At 38.0% G+C, this 21806-nt stretch overlaps 2 protein-coding genes across 2 annotated transcripts in view; one reads left to right on the top strand and one right to left on the bottom strand.

Moving 5' to 3' along the window:
• LOC150088244 (frizzled-10-like) overlaps positions 1-2491 on the top strand; it is a 287419-nt gene extending 284928 nt beyond the window's left edge. Inside the window, exon 2 of the mRNA XM_090369403.1 lies at positions 2440-2491. The gene's annotated coding sequence lies outside the window, so the exon portion shown is untranslated. The remainder of the gene's footprint in view (positions 1-2439) is intronic.
• LOC150088243 (suppressor of lurcher protein 1-like) overlaps positions 2084-21806 on the bottom strand; it is a 430079-nt gene continuing 410356 nt past the window's right edge. The window contains exon 8 of the mRNA XM_090369404.1: positions 2084-2571. Within this exon, the coding sequence (XP_090225530.1) occupies positions 2483-2571 (89 nt within the window). The 3' untranslated portion in view covers positions 2084-2482. The remainder of the gene's footprint in view (positions 2572-21806) is intronic.

The following is a 21806-nucleotide window of genomic DNA, read 5'->3' as shown; positions in this document are numbered from 1 at the left end:
GATTGATAGTGTTTGACTTGCCTGTCTGAAATGCACTTGCCTGCTTTAGTTGGTATAGTTTAAGTATATATATTAACATGAGGGAGATAACTTAGGTTTAAACATTTATACACAGGAAAATTAAGTTTGCAATATGAATTCAGTTATTAAAAATACAGCCAAAGTGTTCAAGTAAAGGAGTTCCTAAATGTATGCGTCCATAGATGACTGGTAGATGGAGCGACACAATCGTGTCAGGATTCACTGTAGGCAATGGCTTCGATGCAAGTCTTCCAGGATATTCTTTCTGTGTTTTGTCACACTCAAATTCGCCATAGGCAAGAAGAAATGTCGTTTCCCCTGCTTTTAAGATAAAAGCATTTATTATTATTATTATTTAATCCGGTCGTCTGTCTGTTTGTCAATTTTTATTTTCCTTTATTTCATCTCAAGTTGTTTTCGAAGTGAATGATAGTGTGACGTCTGATATTACATTATTATCATATGACTGTCAAAATAATCCAACACAAAGACAGCGCTATTTCTAACAATTTATTAGAAACCCCATTTCAGAAAAGACTGACAGTCGTGCTGACAGCAAGAAAGTCATAACAAAACTGGCGTTTTGGAAATATAGGATATGCAAACTAACTGTGCAAAGATAAGTTCCTGCCGTCATCGCGTCAACTGCAACCGACACGCTTCTCTAGATTCACTGCAACAAATTAAATTTCAATAATTCTAAAATAAAAAAAAAATAAAAAAAAAAACTCAATACGATAATAGCATTTCATTTCTTAATTGTGTTTGGTTTCTATAAAAACAAACATCTATTAGATTTATTTAAGCACGCTGGAAGTTTACTTAACAATATTTGGTCAAAGTATTTCTATTCAGCGCTCTGAATAGAAATACGTTGATTTCCAAAGAATGTGCATCAACACATTGTTCTGTTTAGGTAACTCATCTAGGAACACCGAAGTTCTTATTCTTTTATTTTAAAATTCACTGATGATAACACAACGAAAAACTATGAATAACTTTTTTCACTTGAATTTCCAAATTGGGTTTTTTCTATTATTATTACAGTGATTATAATTTCACGCTGTTGCAGATTGCTAACATAAAACTTATGGGAAGTAAATTAAAGTCCTCTGTGTTAAATTTACTAATATATCTAAAAGTTGTAAGTAAATTATTATTTAAAACTTTGAGCACTGAACGTTTAAAAGAAGCGCTATATTTTGTCACTGTATTTGTCCTTATGAGGCCTCAAATAAAAGAAAAGAAAGTGGCTCAAAAGAATATTTCAGCGGTTCAAAATGCAACTTATCATGGTAAAATGTTGCCCTGTAAAAATAAATATGACAGTGGAGTTCAGTGAAAAGACTAGGTGAAAGATGTTTCATCAACTGTGTTCAGCATATTTTGGAAGGCTAAATAATTGACAATACACTGCTTTTTTTTTTCCCCCCGTGTACAGTACGTTACCTTCTCAATATATAAGTTGAAGAATAAAAATGCAATATTTTGTTTTGCGGCTATAACAGGACTAGCCGAAATCCATAAACTTTCAGAATTCTGCACGAATTACCTGAACCTCCCAAAGCTGCGCATTTGTTCAAACTGTATTATAAAATGATTATCCAGGATTCGTCACTGTAATATTAACATGGAATACAGCTAATACTTTTATTTTCCCCTTTTCATTATAAACGTTCCAAGACTGAATAAAATTATATCTGTTTATTCTTCGTTTCATGCAAAAAAACTTACATCCAAATAGAAATCAAAATAATTTATTTTAAAAATTATCATTTCAATAACAATTAATATCTATGATATAAAATCTACTGGTATGTATTCAACTTAACAATGTTAAGGAGCATGTGTACAAGTTCTTGTTATAATAATACATGATGTACATCATACCATAATAGGTAACAATATAAAACGCAAAAACTATTTATTCCGCAATGCTAAAATCAATATGATTGCTAATGAAAGATCTGTACAACATTACAGATAAATAGAAACTCATTGTGCTTTTAAAGCACTTCAACTATACTCCAGGAAATGAACATACATGCGGATATCGTCCTGTAATGCAGCAGTTAAGTCTTAAATAAAAAAAAATTAAATATATATGTCGTGTACATTTAGCGTAGAACCTCGTTGAAAAATTAGTATATTTTATTTATCTCTACATCATGCTTCAGGAACAACAAATATTCAGCTTAAAACACGGTAAAGTAAACTACAAGTGTTTTATCGAGCTATGAAAGTCGTATGCAGTACACTATGTGCATCAAAAATCATGGAATGTTCGTGAATAATAAAACTTATCAAATATGGTAGAAATTTCGACCAAAGGCTACTATTCTCTTACAATTCTTGAGCTTAATTTTGCTATCGTTAGTATTACACTGATTTTTTCTTCTTTTATTTTTTCTCACACAGAGATGGTCCAGTACGCCGCATACCTCCACTTGAAATTACTCCATTAAAGAATACCGAATCTAGTTGCCATTAATAGATGTAGCGCCTCGCTGAAAACTACTAGTGCTGCCATCTGGCGCGAAGCAGGAGACACTAGAAGGAATTCGAGGAATAAAAATCATATTTATGTAGTCTTCAAATTATAACATTTTAAATAATAATAAGAAATTTTTCCCTGATAATAAAATACTATATTTAATTATAATGCTTTATAAAAGGGGTAAATGCACAACTTTGTACAAATAATTATAAACATACCTAAATAAATAATTAAGCCAAACGAGCTTTTTGTATCGGATTTATTTTCTTAGGACTTTATAGTCCTAAGAAAATTAGGACTTTATGGTCGTAAACCCTTAGAAAAACCGAAACCGAAAGAAATGGCTGGTTTGGACTGAGCCATCAATTTTGGATAGTTGAAGAGGGAAAAAACACTGTGGACGGATGAATCCAAATTTGAAATTTTGGAGTTCAAGCGTAAAGTTTATGTGAGACGATCAACTTGAAGAAAAAAATTGTGCCACAATGTTTAGTAACCGCAATAAAGCAGATGGTGGTTCCATCATGATCTAGGGTTGCTTCTGTTTTTCTGTAGTGAGAGAAATCGTCAGAATTGAAGGAATTTTAAGAAACGAAGGCTATAAAAACGTTCTTGAACATAATGCAATACCCTCTGGACTCCGACTGTGCGGTAGAAATTTTATATTAAAAAAAGCGAGAAACACAGCTCTAAGCTGTGCAGGAACTTTCTAGAACAAACAGCAGGAGGAGTATTACAAAAGTATAGTGTGGCCATCCGAATCGCCCGACTTTAACCCAATAGAGCTTTTATGTCAGTCAAGTCTGAAGACTTGCCCATTTTCGAAAAAAAATTATGGGAACCTTGCAGATGGCTTTGAATATTGTTATTCAAGACCTTTTTATAAAATTAAATGCAATTAAACGTAGTATAAGGCATTGATAAAAATCAGTATAATTGTTAATATTAATCATTTCAATATTTTTTTATGTAAATTTTGAATGCTTAAAAAAAATCTTAAAATACTTTGTAGTTTATATATATTAAACCTTACATTGTCGCAGCTGATTTAAAAAAAATAATAATAAATAATCAAAAATAAATAAAATAGTTTTCCTACGCTGATTCTAAACTTGTAAGAGGAGTGTACCTAATATACCGAAGACAAAATCATGTAACTAGGTTCAATGTACTCTCACACTAGTGGAACGGAAAACTGTTCGTTCTGAAAGTGGAACACTGTTGAACAAAGTTTTCCACTTTCCAAACGAATGAAGGAAAGTGGAATAGAACACAAATGTTCGAAAGCGTAAAAGAACTGGAACGGAAATCAATTTGGAAAACGGGAACTGTTGAATAAAGGGTTTTCCACTTTCCGAGCGCACGAAGGAAAGTGGAATGGAACACATGTTCAAAAGCGAAACGGAAATCACTTTGTTCGGAAAATGGGAACTGTCGAAGGAACTGTTTTCCACGTTCCTTCGAAAAGTGGAATGGAACATGAATTCGAAGGCAGCACGGAAAATTGTTCGAAATTGGAACACCAATGGAACAGAATTTGGATCGGAAACTGTTCATAATAAAGTAGAACATCAGTTCGAAAGCGAAATGGAAAGTGAAATACAATAGAACTGATTATTCAAAAGTGGAATGAACGTTTCCACTTTTGAATGGAGAGTGGAACGTAATGCTATGCTGTTCGAAAGTAGACCACCAACAAGTGGAACGGAAAACTGTTCTTTCCTTCGGAAAATTGAACGAAGACCTTCCACTTTCCGAACGAATGAAGGAAAGTGAACCAGAAAACAGTTCGAAAGCGGAACACAGTAGAATGGAAAGTGGACAAGAAATCGAGGGAAAAATTTTCTTCATGCAGAAAGTGGAAAATTGTTGAACAGTTATCCACTTTCTGAAATAAGGAAGGAAAGGGGAACAGACAAGTGGAACATTGGGACAGGAAACTGTTCATTCGTTCAGATAGTGAAAAACTGAAAAGAGTTTCCATCTTCCATATGGAAAAAAAAAAAAAGGAAAGTGAAACGGAAAGATCTTCGAAAGTGAAATGAAAAACTATTCATAAGATGAAACATTGAATGAACAGCTTTCCACTCTCCGAACGAACGAAGGAAAGTGGATCAAGTGCAACGGAAAATGGAAAAATGCTGAATGATCAGTTTTTCAATTTTCAAACGAAGAAAAACGGAACGAAATACTATTCGAAAGCAGAAAAAAAGTGAAACAGAGTGGAACTTTATCCAGTGGAAACAAGTTTTTCACGTTAGTAAGTGGAAAACTGTTGAACGAACAGTTTAACATTTTCTCAACAAATGAAAGTGAAACGGAACAAATGTTCGAAAGGAGAACAAGTGGAAACCATACGATCGTTCGGTAAATAGAAAATTGATTTTCACGGTTTTCCACTTATTGAACTAACGGATATTAGTTCAAAAGTGGAAAACAAGCGGTACAGAAAAAAGTTTAATGGTACGGATCGAAACTGTAGAAAGAAACGGTTTTCCACTTTCCTTCGTTCGGAAAGTGAAACAAGTGGAAGGGAATGAGAAACCCAGTGGAATGGAAAATTCATTCGGAAAGTGGAAACTGTTGAACAATTTCCGGTTTCCAAATGAACTAAGGAAAAAGAAACGAAACAAGTGTTCGAAAGCAGAACGGAAAACTGTTCGATCATTTGGGAAGTGGAAAACTGCTTGTTGAACGGTTTTCTATTTTTCCACAACATCCGAACAAAGGAAAGTGGAAATGAAAACTGTTCCAAAGTCGAACATTAATGGATCAGAAAGTGAAACAAGTGAAAACCTTGAAGTTTTCTACAATCCGAAAGAATGAAGCAAAGTGGAATGGGAAACTGATCACAAGTGGAACTGAAAACCATTCGCTTGTTCCGAAAGTGGAAAATCATGAACGAATAAAGGATATTACAATGAAACAAAGGTCGGAAAGCGGGTAAACAAGTTGAACGGAAAGTAACAAGTGAGAGGGAAAACTATTTATTCGTTCAGGCGGAAAACGGTTGAACGAACAGTTTCCACTTTCCAAAAGAATGAAGGAAACTGGAATGGAACAATTGTGCGAAAGCAGAACAAAAGTGGAACAGAAAATTGTTGGTTCGTTCGGAAAGTGGCAAACTGTTAAAAGAACAGTTTTTCCACTTTTACGAATGAACGAAGTGGAAAAGGAAACTGATCAAAAGTTAAGCAAAAGTGAAACGGAAAACTGTTCTCGCATGCGGAAAATCTTGAAATTTTGCAATTTCAGAATGAACGAAGGAAACTACAATTAAACAAGGGATCAGAAAACCCTTTAATAGCCAAACAAGTGAAAACTATTCATTCTCTCCGAACGTGGAAACTGTAGAATGAACAGTTCTCCCTTTCAAGCTAAAGTGGAACAGAACGGGGAACGGCAAGTTGAATGGAACTGTTCCTGCATTCGGAAAGTGTTGAACCAACAGTTTTCCACATTGTGAACGAAGAAAGGAAAGTGGAACAGAACTGGTTGAAGGTTTAACACAAGTTGAATGTAAAACTGCTCGCTCGTTCAGAAAGTTGGAAATTGTTGAATGAAGTTTCCCGTTTCCAAAAGAAAGAAACTAGAACGGATAATTGTTCGAAGGTGGAACCCAACTGTTCGAAGGCAGGAGAGAACGTGGAACGGAAAATTTAACGAAAATTGTTCCTGCGTTCAGAAAGCGTAAGTGTTGAACCAACAATTTTCACACATTCCAAACGAACAAAGGAAAGTGAACCACAAGTGGAACGGGAAACTGCTCGCTCGTTTTTAAAATTGGAAACTTTTGAATGAACAGTTTCCGCTTTCCAAAAAGAGCGAAGGAAAGTGTAATGGAACCCAAGAGTTCAAAATCAGAAAGGAAAACTGTTTGAAAGCAGAACACAAAATGGTACGCAAAGTGGAACGAAAAATTTTTCGTTCATTCGGAAAGGGACAAACTCTTCGAAACCTGAACACAACTATTCCAAAGTGGAAGTGAACTGGAACAGAAGAGGAATGGAAAGTGGAACAAGTGAAATGAAACAGTACGTTCCCACTTGCCAAACGAACGACCGAGAATTGTTCAAAATTTTAACAGAAAACTGTTCTTTTGTATAGAAAGTGGAAACCAACGAACAGTTTTCCACTTTATGAACGAATGAAGGAAAGTAGAATGGAACACACAACTTTGTGAAAGCGAAACGGAAAACTATCCGAAAGTGGAACACAACTGGAAGAGAACTCTTCAAAAGAGGAACAGAAAATTCTATTATTCGGAAAGTGGAAAACTGTTGAACGAACAGTTCAACCGTTATCCACTATTTCACGAACAGACGGAAAACCGTTCGAAAGCAGAACAAAATTGGTACAGAAAGTGAAACGGAAAGTGAGCCAAGTGTGTTGAAAAACTATTCCTTTGTTTGGAAAATGGAAAAACTGTTGAACAAACAATTTCCACTCTCCGAACATAGGAAAATAGAATGGAAAATTGTTTGAAACTGAAGTGAAACAAAAGCGAAACGGAAAACTGTTCCCTCATTTGAAAAGTAGAAAAATCCGAATATTTTCACTATCGGAACAAAAAGTAAAGAAAAATAGAGCAAGTGTTCGAAAGCGAAAAAGGAGTGGGAAATCGGAATAGAAACTTGTTCGAAGGCAGAACACGAGTGAACTGAAAACTTCCTTCTTCCACTAAGTGGGAACTGTTGAACGAATACTTTGCAATTTCTGAACGAAGGAAAGTGTAAAGTGAAACTGATCAAAAGTAAAACACAAGTAGAATGGAAACAAGTGGAACAGAATTTTTTTTTTTTTTTTTTTTTTTATCAAAATGAACTAACAGTTTCCATTTCTGAACGAAGGAAGGAAAGTTGTTACACATCTGTTCGAAAAGTGAAACACAATTGGAACAGAAAATGGTTTGTTCGGAAAGTAGAAAACTGAAACAAACAATTTTCCACTTTCTGAATGAAAACTGAACCGAAACAAGTTTTCAAAAGCAGAATGAATAAAATGGTCGAAAGCGGAGAAACTGTTCTAGACTGGAACGCAAAGTAATTGAAAAATGAAAGAGAAGTGGAAAAGAAAACTGTTCGTTCGGAAAGTGGGAACTGTTAAACGAATAATTGTCCATTTCCTTAATGAACGGAGGAAAGTGGAAAGGAACACAAATGTTTGAAAGCGGAACGGAAAAGTGTCCGAAAGCGGAACAAAATTAGAACAGAGAACTCTTCAAAAGTGGAGCAGAAAATTATTCCTTTGTTTGGAAACTGGAAACTGTTGAACAGTTTAATACTTTCCGAAGGAACGAAGGAAATTGGAATCGAAAGAGCAAGACAAGTGTTTGAAAATGTAACGGAAAACCATTCGTTTGGAAATTGGAATGGAAACTGTCAGAAAGAAAAAAAAATTGTTCGAATGTGGAACTGGAATGTGGAACTGTTGAACAAACAGTTGAACAGTTATCCGTTATCGGAACAAACGCGCAGAAAACAGTTCGAAATGAGCATATTGGAAAACTGTTCGAAAGCAGGACGGAAAATTCTTCCTTTGTTCGGAAGTGGAAAACTGTACAGTGTCCAAACACAGGAAAGTGAAACGGAAAATTGTTTAATCGGAAAATGGGAATTGTTCAATCAATGGTTTCCATTTTCTGAATGAACATAGGAAAATATAATAGAACACATGTACGAAAGCATAAGAGGTGGAACACAAGTAAACAGAAAACCAAAATGTGGAACAGAAAATGGAACTGTTGAACAAACCGTTTTCCAATTTCCAAAGGAACGATGAATAGAATGTTCAACTGTGAACTGTTCAATAATGAAACAAATGGAAAGTTTGACAACTTTGACAGTGGAACGGAAAACTGTTCCTTTGTTCAGAAAGTGAAAGTTTTCCACCCTCCGAACGAACAAAAGAAAGTGGAACTGAACACCAGTATTCGAAAGTGGAACACAAGGTGGAATTGAAAACGAAGATAAATGAACTGCAAAAATTTTCGAAATTGGAACACAAGTGTAATGGAAAGTAACATGGAAACAGATGGAATACAAATTAAACAGAACACTTTCTTTGTACAGAAAGTAGAAAATCGAACAGTTTCTACTTTCCAAATGATGGAAGAAAAAGGAAGCAGAACAAAAACTCTTAAAAAATTGAACACAAGTGAAACGGAAAAGTGTTCGTTTGGAGAGTGGAAAAGTGTAAACAGTTTCCAACTTACAAATAAAAACAAGAAAGTGGAACGGAAAGATGTTCGAAAGTGAAATAAAATCTGTATATTCAGAAAGTGGAACACTATTGAATGACTATTGAATATTATTGAAAAGTGTTCAATGAACAGTTTTCCACTTTACGAACGAAGCAAAATGGAACAGAACACAGTTCGAAAGCAGAACAAGAGTGGAACAAAGTAACTTGTTCCAGTAGAAAATTTTTCCACTTTGACAAATGGAAAATTTATTCCAGTGAAAAGTGGAAAACGGTTCAATGAACAGTTTCACATTTTCTGAACAAGGGAAACGAAACGGAACAAGTGTTCAAATGCGGAACACAGGTGGAACGGATAACTCTTCATAAATAGAATAGAATTGAAACGAACGAGGCAAAGTGGAACGAAAAACTGTTCGCTCGATCGGAAGTGGAAACTCGAACTAACAGTTGGAAGGTGGAACACAATAAGAATAGAAAGTGGAACGGAAAACTTCCTTCTTTCGGAAAGTGGAACTGTTGAACGAACACTGCCACTTTCTGAACAAACGGAGGAAAGTGAAACTGATCAAAAGTTAGAACACAAATAGAATGGAAAACGGAAATAAGCGAAACAGAATTTTTTTTTAAAATCAAAATGAACGAAAAGTTTTCATTTCCGAACAAACCAACGAAAGTGGAACAAGGCTGTTTACACAACTGTTCAAATGTGGAACGGAAAACGGTTTGTTCTGAAAGTGGTAAACTAACAGTTTTTCACCTTGTGAATGAACAAAGTGAATCGAAAACTGTTCAAAAGTGAAGCAAGTGTTCAAAGGCAGAATAAAAAACTCCTCGAAAATAGAGCAACTCTTCTAAAATGGGATGCATATTGGAATGGAAACTGAAAGAGAAGTGGAACAGAAAACTATCCAGAAAGTGGGAACTGTTGAACGAATAGTTTCCGTTTTCCAAAAGAAAAAAGGAAAGTGGAATGGAAAACTGTTGGAACAGAAAATTATTCTGTTTGTTCGAAAAGTGGAAACTGTTGAACGAATAGGAACACTTTCAACTGTTCTTTCAACAGTTGAAAGTGAAGCAAAGAAGGAAATTATAATGGAAAGCTGTTCAAAAGTGAAACGAAAAACTATTTGAATGTGTAACTCAAGTGGAATGGAAAACCGTTCGTTTGGAATTGGAATGGAAAAATGTCCGAAAGAAGAAAAAACATTGTTCGAATGTGGAAACAAGTCTCGCTCTTGAACCGTTCGTTTGGAAAATTGTTGAACGTACAGTTCAACATTGATCCACTATCGGAACGAATGTACGAAAAACTGATCGAAACGAGCAGAATGAAAAGCAGTTAGAAAGCAGAGCACAAGTGGTACAGAAAGTGGAACAAATATGACACCAGTGCAGCGAAAAACTGTTCATTTTTTCGGAAAGTGAAACGGAAAATTTTGTTCGAAAGCGTAACAGAAGCGGAACGGAAAGCGCAAAACAATTAGAACAGAAAACTAAACTATAATATATTTTATACAATTCTTCAAAAGTTAGAAGTGAAAAGTTGGAAGTGAAAACTAAAATGTGGAACAGAAAACTTGAAAATTGGAACACAAGTGGGACAGAAAAATTCAAAAGTAGACAGAAAAGGAACAGTATGGAAAATGGGAAACACTGCTGAATGAACAGTATCCACTTTCCTTCAGAAAGCGGAAAGGAAAACTGTTCGGTAGTGGAACACAAATGTTAGAAAGTGGAACACAACTTTGACAGTGGAACACAATTGGAACGGAAAACTGTTTCTTCGTTAGGAAAGTGAAAAAGTATTGAACAAACAATTTTCCACTTTCCGAACGAACAAAAGAAAATGAAACGGAACACAAATATTCGAAAGCGGAACAGAAAACTTTGTTCCTTCAGAACGTTGAACGAAGAGTTTACTTATCGAACGAAGGAACTGGAAAACCTTTTGAAAGGGGAACACAAATGTAATGGAAATTGGAATATAAATCGAACCGAAAACTGTTTCTCTATGCTAAAAGTGGGAAATTGTTGCACAGTTCCAACCTTCCAGATGAAGGAAGGAAAGAGAAATGGAACACAACTCGAACAGAAAACTGTTCAAAAGTGGAACAGAAAATCTCCTTCATTCGGAGAGTGGAAAACTGTAAATACAGTTTAACTTCTAAATGGGAAAAGGGAAGTGGAACGGAAAGATGTTCGAATGTGAAACAGAAGTGATTAAAAACTGTTTATACATTCAGAATCATCATCATCATTAGCCATTTTCAATCCACTGCAGGATGAAGACTTTCTCCAGCAACTTTCCAGTTCCTTCTGTTTTGAGCACTGGCCATCCATTTACTACCTACAAACTCATTAATTTCATCTATCCATCTCCGTCTTTGTCTTCCAGGTTTTCTTCTAGCTCCTCTTGGGTACCATTCTGTTATTTTCTTAGTCCATCTGTCATAATGTCTTCGAGCTATGTGTCCTGCCCAAGACCATTTTAGTTCTTTAGTTTTGATAAGAATGTCCTTTACTTGAGATTGCTGCCTAATCCATGTGTTTCTCTTCTTATCTAACAGTCTGATTCCCAATATAATTCGTTCCATTCTTCGCTGTGTAGTTTTCAGCTTCTCTTCCATTCTTTTGGTGAGTGCCTAAGTTTTACTTCCATAAGTCATTGTGGGGAGTACACATTGGTTCATTATTTTACGTTTCAAATAAACTGGAATATTGCAATTCAGTATGTGACTATATTTCCTGAATGCTTTCCATCCAAAATTTATTCTTCTCTTGACTTCCAGCCATTTATCATTATTACAGCTAATAACTTGTCCCAGATAAGTATATGACTCCACCTTTTCAGTTACTGTTCCTTCAATCATTATTTCCCTTTCCGTGGCCTACTTGTTCATCATTACTTTTGCTTTAGCCATATTCATCTTTAGTCCAAAATCCTTACTAACTGTGCATAACTGATTAAGATTTTCCTCTAATTCTTTGGGATCGTGGCTTATGACCACAATGTCATCTGCAAATCGTAAATGGTTTAGGTACTCTCCGAAGAGTACCTAAACCATTCACATTGGCTCCTTTCTGCGACCAGTCTAATCTTCTGAAAGCTTCCTCAAGGGCAGCAGTAAACAGCTTCGGAGATGTGTCTCCTTTTCCAACTTCTTTCTCGATTTTAAATTTGCTACTGTCTTTGTCTGGTCTATAAAAGGAGGTAGCACTCCCATATATTTTCTTCAAATATCATAATATATGAGGTATCTATGCCTTGTCTTTCCAGTGCCCGAAACATTGCCTTATGCTGTATGGAGTCAAATGCCTTTTCACAATCCAAAAATGCCAGGCATAATGGTGTTTTATATTCATTTCCTTTCTCCATTAGCTGTGAACCTGTCCTAAAGCCAGCTTGCTCTTTCGGTTGATTCTCATCAAGTATTATTTCTAATCTGTTAGTAATGACCCTTGTGAACAACTTGGAGATGTGGGATAACAAGCTAATTGGTCTATAATTTCAATTTCTGATTTATCTCTTTTCTTATGCAGCAAAACTATGATTGCATTATTCCACTGCTTAGGCGTCACACTTTTTCTAATGCACTTTGTGAAGAGCCTTGCCAGTTTTTGTGTCATGTCTCTTCCTCCCACTTTTAACAACTCTACAGTAACTTCATCTTCCCCCGGGGCTTTCTGATTCTTCAATGCATGTTCTACCTCATCAAGAACAATATCGAGTATGTCGTATGTGTTGCTACTTTGCAATCCATCTTCCCCACTGCTTTCCCTCGCTCCTTGTATAATTCTCTATAGTAGTCTTCTGCTATTTGAATTATGCCTTCTCTGCTGTTTATAAGTACACCATCGCTATTCTTCAGTTTCAGTATCATTTGTCTTTCTGTATTACTGCTCATGGCTGCTGATTTATATCCTTTGTTTTCCCTTAATGTTTGTTCTACTTTCCTTGTGTTAAATCTTCTTATGTCCTCTCTGAGTCTCTTTCTAATGGCTTTGCATAACTTAGTATACTCAATTTTCTCCCTGTCAGTGTTTTTCTCGATCTTCATTTGTCGTCTTCGGTTCATCATGACAAGTGTTTCCTCACTAATTTTTTCTTCTTTGGATTTCTTTTTCCCTATAGGTTTCTTGGGCTTTATCACTTTCAGAAAGTTGTAGTATTCCTCGTCGATATCTTCGTCCTGAGCAGTCTGCAGAAGCTCAAACTTGTTCTTAAGTTCCAGTACATACTGCCTTTTCTCCTCCTCTGTTATCTCAAAGACCTTTGTATTATTTACTCCAGTCAGTTTTTTCCTTTTCTACGTCTATATCAAGTGTACATCTTACCATTCTGTGATCACTTCCAACCTTATTCAGGATGGTAACATCATTCACAATATATCTTCTGTTAGTGAGAATGAAGTAGATTTCATTAGTTGTTAATCCATTTGGACTCTTCCATGTCCACTTCCTGTTCACCCTTTTCTTGAAAAAAAGTGTTCATTACTGACAGTCCTTGAGATTCTGCAAATTCCACAAGTCTTTCACCTCTTATTTCTTTCACCAATTCCAAAATTTCCTATAGTTCCCCTTTCTGCGCTGTTTTTTTTTTTTTTCTATTTCCAACCTTAGCATTTAAGTCCCCCATAATAATGGTGTAGTGGGTTTTCTGCTCATCTAGAAGACTCTTAATTTCGGTGTACATTTGTTCAACCTCTTCATCATTGTGGCTCGATGTTGGTGCTTAATCATTATAACCTTTAGCTTGTTCCGCTTAGAAATCGTGAGTATTAGTCTTGACACCCTTGGTGATGTACTTTTGAATTCCAAAATGTTGTTTTTAAAATCTTTATGGACCAGAAACCCAACTCCACCTTCACTCCTTTCACTGTTTCCATTGGTGTACAGCAGATTTCCACTTGATAAACTTAAGTGATTCATTTCTTCTTCTTGTTTCAGCCAAACCGATGATATTCCAATTCACATTTTCCAATTCCTTTTCCAGCTCTAATATCCTGTCTTCACCGATGAGTGATCTTAAGTTATAACAGGCCAAGTTCAGTTCCAGTGCATGGTAGCCTGGTCGTACCCAGAGATTCTTAGCACCTTCAGAAAGTGCCCTCATACATTCAGAAAGTGGGACACTATTGAATGAACAGTTTTCGACTGTGAAAGAACGAAGGAAAGTGGAATGGAAGACGGTTTGAAAGTGGTACAAGCGGAACGGATAACTTCATATATGGAACAGAATTGGAATGATCGAAGGGGAACGGAAAACTGTTCGCTAGATCGGAAAATGGAGACAAACGAAGTTTTCCACTTTCCAAACAGAAAAGAAACTGGAGTGGAATTCAAGTATTCGAAAGTGAAACACGTGGAACGGGAAGGGTAACACCAGTGTAATTCTTGAACGAACAGTTCCGCATTCTGAACAAACGAAGGAAAGAGGAATGAACAGTGTTCAAATGCGGAATGCAACTCTACGAAAGAGGAACGGAAAACTGTTCGATAAAAAAAAAGGTAAAGTTATCAACCCACTGCAGGATGGAAGCCTTCTCAACAATTCATGCTGATGGAAATGAACCATAATCTGCCACGCTGGTACAGTGCGGTTTGGCGGGATCGACCGTATTCAGCAGTCAGGGGCTTGAACACCGGTGTACTTAAAGAGCGTGTGCTACTGCACTACCGCTCCTGACCACTCGGGCCACTGTTCGATATTGGAACACAACTCTTCAAAAGTTGAACACAAGTGGAACGGAAAACTGTTGTACAAAAGTAGAGCTTAAGGTAAGTGGAAAACCGTACGATCTTCGGAATGTACCAAACTGCCGAACAAACAGTTTCACTTTCTGAACAAAGGAAAGTGTAACGGAACACAGGTGTTCGAAAGTGGAACAATGGTTCGAAGGTGTAATATAAACTGTTCAAAAGTGGAACGGAAAAATGTAGAACCAAAAGTTTTCCACTTTACTAACGAACTAAAGTGGATTGGAAAACTGTTCGAAAGAAGAACTGTTAGAAAGCGGTACACAAGCGGAAAGGTAACTGTCCGATCGTTCGGAAGACTGTTAAACAAATTTTTTCCATTTTATGAACGAATGACGGAAAGTGCAATGGAAAACTGTTCGAAAGCAGAATAGAAAGTGAAATAACTCTTCCAAAGTGGAACAATCAGTTTTCCACTTTCCAAATGAATGAAGGTAAGAGGAAAGGGAAACTAATCAAAAGATGAACACACGTGGAACTGAAAGTGGAACAGAAAACTATTCGCTCGTGCAGAAAAACTTGAGCGAAGTTTTGCACTTTCCGAATGAACGAAGGAAACTACAATGAAACAAGTATTCAAATATTTGGTCCCTGAGGTTGCCACAGACATTCTTTCAGATATGCCACGCAAGCTGTACTTGCTACCTGGGAGTCTAAAACGCTGATGGAACTGATATTCTGGTGACACTCAAGTCAAGTGAAACCAATTTCGGCAACGTCCTGACGGTCTGTGACAGCCAAATCCTCTGCTTGCACCTTCACGATGGTGGGATTGTTAGTAATCCTGGGTATAACCTCCATGCACAAGTGCATGACCACCCAGGTGTGAACCAACGTAAGCAGGGGTCGAGGTTGGCGCCCACACCACATGGAGTAATGCCGCCCCTTCATGGTGCCAGGCAGTACTAGGTGGTTGATGACTCATCAACCGGTGCAATATCACCACTTTGCTTATTGGAGGCTTGAAGTGGTGGAACCCATGTTTCGTCTCTAGAGCTAAGTTTCGGTCAATCCTTCACCATCTCTTCCATCATGCAGTATGATTGATGACTTTTGAGGTTATGATGAACATCGTGGCGAGATCCAATATTCCTTACATTTCGAGGGTACAGCTCTAAAACTGTGTTCGCAGGCAGTCCGCTAGTTAGTACATCGGAACGAACCTATTGGTAACTCTCTAGGAGGCTTCCGGATCTAGTGTGTATGCGGGGGCATTGTCGAGGCCATGTTTCGCCAAGGTTCTGGATATATTCTTACCATGTGTACGCCATATTCAAAAATTTCATTACATACAGCATGTCTCACTCACTTTTTCTTACCATTGAATACATCATGAATTGTCAAACTAATAGAGCAAGCTTATCTGCGAAAAGATCTAAACCTCTCATGCACGTCCTAATTCATTTCACAAATATACGTGGTCTCAATTCTAATCTCAACGATGTCCATTTCCACTTGCAGTCTGCCAAACCCCATGTACTTTTTCTGAGAGAATCTCAGTTATCGGTTGATTCAACTACTCATCTCAGTTGCCTAAATTATTCGCCGTGTGATTCCTTTCGCCTCAAAGGTGGTACTTGTGCATATGTCCGTTCCGATGTTCCCTGTCAGAGACTTGGTAATTTGGAATCTCCTCTTTTCGATCTTCTCTGACTTAAAATCTCTACCTCATTGTGTCAAATTCGTCTGTTGTCTCTACTGTTCTCCCAACTCCATTAATCACTTTGACTTCCTCTCTTTGCAACTTGACTTTCTCCAGTCCAACTTTCCTAACAGTGAGGTAATTTTCCTTGGTGATTTTAATGTCCACAACTCCAGCTGGCTTCCGTTTTCTAGTCACACCGACCCAGCTGGTCGAGATGACCTTACACAGATTGTTCATTTACCTACAAGAATACCGAACAATCCTAATCATACAGCCAACACGCTTCATCTTTTTCACACAAACAACCCTTCTAAGTACACCGTCGAAGTGATAGGTCCTTTCGACACTTCAGATCACAATTTGGTGATTGTCTCTTCTCGAATGGAGCCTTTATCTCATGGCTATTCCCAACCTCGTGTTGTTTGGCATTACAAGAATGCAAAAAGGGGATGAATTGCGAGATTTCTTTTCTTATTTTCCCTGGTCGGATTACTGTTTCAAAACTTCAGATGTCAACGTTTGCTCAGATCGTGTCAGTGAAATTATTCTTGCAGGAATGAAATCCTTTATCCCACACTCCATTTTAAAATCTCGTCCTTTATTTAACCTTGGTTTTCCAATAAATGTGCTAAGGCTGTTCGAGAGAAAAATGTTGCATATTGTAATTGGCTTGTTTCTAATTCTTCATTTTCTGCCTACACCAAAGCTTGCAACAATTGTAAAGCAGTTATTAATCAGTCCAAACTACGGTTCGAACAGGCTAGGAGTAGAAAACTTGCTTCTTGCCCTAATGGTAGCCGAGCATTCTGGTCCCTTGCCAAAGCTATTGGCTGCAACTTTTTCCCATCTCTGCTCCCACCTCTGTCCAAATCAGATGGTTCTGTTGTCCCTTCATCCAAGGATATAGCTGACCTGCTAGCATCCCATTTTTCTTCCAACTCATTTATTAATGATCTTAGTAAAACACCTCCCACCATTCCCAACACGCTCCATTCAATGCCTCCCGTGATCTTCCGTCAAAAGGATGTCAGAAGGATTTTGACGAATCTTGATGCAAAGAAAGCTCCAGGTCCCGGTGGTATTTCTCCACTTGTTCTTAAAACTTGTGCTCCTGAATTTACTCCTGTTCTATGTCACCTTTTTTCATTTTCTTGTTACAAACGTGTTTTTCCTTCTCCTTGGAAATTTGCTCATATCTAGCCAGTTCCTAAAAAGGGTGACAAATCCCTCCCATCCAATTATCGTCCCATTGCATTACTTCTACTCTTTCTAAAGTAATGGAAAAATCAATTAACCGCCAACTCTTAAACTACCTAGAAACCTTACGTCTGATCAACGATCGCCAGTATGGATTCCATCAGTGTCGATCCACTGGTGATATTCTGGCTTATGTTACCCATTTATGGACTAATTCAATGGAAAGGTTCGGTGAAACACAAGTAGTTGCTCTTGACATATCAAAGGCTTTCGATCGTGTCTGGCATAAATGTCTTCTAAACAAGCTTCCATCTTATGGTTTGCCAACTGCATTTTGTAATTGGTTATCCAGTATTCTCTCTGATCGCTCACTAAGAGTGATGGTAGAAGTTTAGCGTCTATATGCATTTTTCGTTGATTACAAAAGTGAACAGCCACAGTTTTCTGCTGTGGCAGGCGATAGCCATTGATCCCTGCCCACCTTTGGTCTTTATTCAGGAATATCTACAATTGTCGTTCAATGGATCTCATATTCTGAGAATGGCAAGAAATAGATCATCAGCGTAAAGATAGGTCTCAATAGTATTTGGAAGTTCCTTAGTGATGAAATCAATTCTAAGGGCAAAAAGGGTTCCACTTAGGTCAGACCCTTTTGGTACTCTTTTCTTTAAAAATGTCATAGAAAGTGAGCTGTAGTATCGAAATTAGAACGAACGATTCTCGAGGAAGTTCCTGACAAATTAGGCAGGCTGCCCGTAGACCAAGAACACGGAGGTCACAGAGAATGCCGTGACGCCAGGTAGTGTCAAATGTCTTCTCTATGTCTATGGAAACTATAACCAGATGGACAATTTTTTACGAATACATTACGAATTGCAGATAACTTTAATCATGAGATCTGAGGAGGATCTGTTCTGACGAAAACTATGCTGATTATTAATCAGCATGTGTTGCGTTTCAATAATCCAAACAAGTCGATTATGAATAATTTTTTCAAACAATTTACCGAGTGAACTGGAGAGAGGTTGGTTGGTTGGGTTTTATTGGCGCCTTAGCAACTAAGGCTATAATGCGCCAAAACCTGGTCATAAAGAAAAAGTAAAACTTTCAGTGGCCTAATGAATTAGGTCACTAAGTGAAAGTATAAAAACAAGTATAAACTGTAAAAGACAAATATCAATAAAGTAACAATAACAAAGTAGCTTTTTTTAAATATGAGTAAAAAGGTTTACTGATTTTAGAAAGCAAAAAATAGCAGACACATGATCATTGTCGGATAAAATCTGACTGAGTCTATACGGCTCAGTCAGATGGTTAAAAGCGGTAAAACGTATACTGTATTGATAAAAACTGGACAGTCAATTAAAATGTGTTTGATTGATAAAATTGTGTCACACGACTCACACATAGGAGTATCATCAGTCCTCAGCAAATACGAATGAGTCAAATGACTATGTACTATGCGGGACCTGCCAAGAACAACTTCCTCCTTACGATTCCTCCGCAGACTAGACTGCCACGGTTCAATTACAGGCTTTATAGGATAAAATTTATTCGTAGTCTGTCTATTCCACGAATCTTGCCATTGGGAGTGTATCTTTTGGTGTATTATTTGCCTGTAGTCTGTATAGTGGACTGACAGGCAGCGATTATTATTGGGAATTGCTGATTTGGCTGCGGTGTCAGCCAAATCATTTTCCCTAATCCCAATATGGGTGGGAATCCAGCAGAAACGGATATCTCGGTTTTTTTGTTTTTTTTTAAGGAGCATTAGCAACTAAGGCCATATTGCTCCGGGATATGCGGTGGTCATTCCCTGACCTTTCCGCATTCTCCGTATTTGGTGGTGACGGGCTCGAACCTCGGTCTAATCAAGAAGCGTGTGCAACGCACTGCTGCTCCTTCCCACCCGGCTACGGCGGCGCAGAAACGGATATCATATTCACGTTCATGGAGAGAGCGAATCTTCTACTGAATGCAAGACAGAACTGGTTGAGAATTATATCTCACAGTTATTAAAACATGTAACAGGCTGAGAGAGTCAGAATATAAAATGATCCGTTGGTATTGGCATTTGCTAAGGTGATCCAAGGCTAACTTTATAGCGTGCAGCTCTGAAGTAAATATGCTGCATTCGGTGAGAGTCTACTGTGACATGGTGGTGTCCGGAAAGACAGCAGCAGATCCTACACACGATTCCGACTTCGAGCAGTCTGTATAAACTGTCGCGAAGTCAGAATGTTCAGCTCGGTGTGCTGAATAAAGCTGCAGGTAGACAGATGGAGAGCCCGACTTTCCCGCCAAGGTGGAAGGGGTTGCTTTGGTGTATGGGCAACCTTGTCTACCTTGATCTTAAGTTCTTTGAGTAGCCTTGTAGGTGAATACCAAAAGGACGATTGGCAGTCTTAAGGGTGTTGTACAAATTTCCCCATCGTGGCTCATAATCGAATGGCCACGTGGGATGGTCTGGCAGGGATTTCAGTTGTAAAGCATACTTTAGAGACAACTGCTTGCGTCGGAGCAATAACGGTGGTTCGTTTGCTTCGACGTATAAGCTCTGGACAGATGTTCGATATTCTCCAATAGCGATGCGGAGAGCCTAATGATGGACAGGATCCAGCCATCGAAGTACACTCTCTCTGGCCGAATTGTATACCAGGGACGCGTAATCTAGTCTGGATCGTACAAGCGCACGGTAAATACGTAGTAGGGTGCATCGATCCGCACCCCAAGATGTTGAGGAAAGAGAGCGCGGAATATTCAGACCTCTTGTGCACTTTGTGCGTAAGACGGATGTGATCCAGAAAGGTCGGCTTTTTATCAAATACGAGTCCAAAGAATTTTGTGTCCGCTGCTACTGGAATAGCATTTTGTCCAAACCTTAATTCAGGATGACGATTACGCTTATGACAAAAATGTACGCAAACTGTCTTCTCCGGCAAGAACCTGAATCCATTAGACAGTGACGACGAATTTAGGCGATCAATGGCTTTTTGCAGTTGTCTTACAATAACTCTCATATTGAATGACTGACAAAATATGCTAAAGCCATCAATATAGAGGGCACTGTTTATAGCTGGAGGAAGTTGTTCTGTGATGGAATTTACTTTGATGGCGAAAAGCGTGACACTTAATACTGATCTTTGTGGTACTCTCTCCTCTTGGCTGAAGGAAGGAGAGAGTGAGGTTCTCACACGAACTTGGAAAAATCGATTGTCTAAAAAGTTTTAAATAAAAATGGGGAGATGATGCCCTCTAAGACCAAGGTTATGCAAATCTTTTAAGATGCCAAATCTCCAAGTTGTGTCATACGCTTTCTCCATGTCAAAGAACACAGACACCAAATGTTCACGTTTTAGGAAAGCATCCCGGATGGATGTCTCCAGTCTAATAAGATGGTCCACAGCGGACCAGTTCCTTCGGACGCCGCACTGGATGTTGGAGAGAAGGCCATTTGATTCTAAATACCATATTAAACGAAAATTAACCATTCTATCCAGGATTTTGCGCAGACAGCTAGTCAGAGCAATAGGACGATAATTAGTAGTGACTTTTGGATCCTTTCCTGGCATGGCAGAGGCAAGAACGATTGCCTTGCGCCAGGAATCCGGTAACTGCCCTTCAATAACGATTCTGCTATATAAAAGGAGCTGATGATCCATAGATTTTGGCGAAAGATGCTTATCATTTCATAATGGAAGCCATCTGGTCCAACAACACTTGATTTGGAAAGAATCAGAGGTCTTTTCAGTTCCTGCATAGTGAATGACCCGTTGTAGGTATAAACGCTCTTAGACTTAAAATTAAGTGCCTGTTTTTCGATTTTATGTTTCAGGACCAGGAACTCTGGGGAATACGAAAATGTCGCAGAGATGTTAGAGAATGTTTCCCCAAGAGAATTGGTTATTACAGTTGGATCTGCAATGGCGCATCCATTATAATCTAGGATTGAAGAAGTGTCGGATGTATATTTTCCCTTCGTTTTCCGGATTTTATACCAGACCAACTTAGTACTAGTGGACTGAGTAATTGATGAAGTAAAACGGATCCACGATTCCTCTGTCTCTGACGGCGGATGTAGCGTGCTTTGGCTCGTGCGCGCTTAAAGGCTATAAGGTTGGTCGTGGTAGGATATCGGCGGAATATCCCCCACGCTTTGTTTTGAGTTTTTTTGCTGCTGTGCATTGTGAATTCCACCAAGGTTTGGGAAATGGTAGAAACCGGGCAGATGTTTTTGGGATGGCATTCGCAGCTGCTTGGACGATATTTTCTGTGATGTACGCTATTGCATCATTGATAGGCTCCTGACTGACGGTACTTAGGCCAAAATTTGCCTGATGTTGGAAGGCAGTCCAGTCACCTGATCAGTCTTCCACCGTGGTAACCTGAAAGGAAGACACGGTCTCCCACTGTGTAATGAGGTTATCACAGGGAAGTGATCACTTCCGTATGGGTTCTCCACTTCCCAAGTGAGTGAAGGGAGTA

The sequence above is a fragment of the Mastigoproctus giganteus genome, chromosome 3 (assembly GCF_048544385.1).
Source record: "Mastigoproctus giganteus isolate SK-2022 chromosome 3, ASM4854438v1, whole genome shotgun sequence".
In the NCBI taxonomy this organism is placed as follows: Eukaryota; Metazoa; Arthropoda; class Arachnida; order Uropygi; family Thelyphonidae; genus Mastigoproctus; species Mastigoproctus giganteus.
Note: the sequence above shows the minus strand (reverse complement) of the source record. Positions and strands in the feature narration are given on the sequence as shown.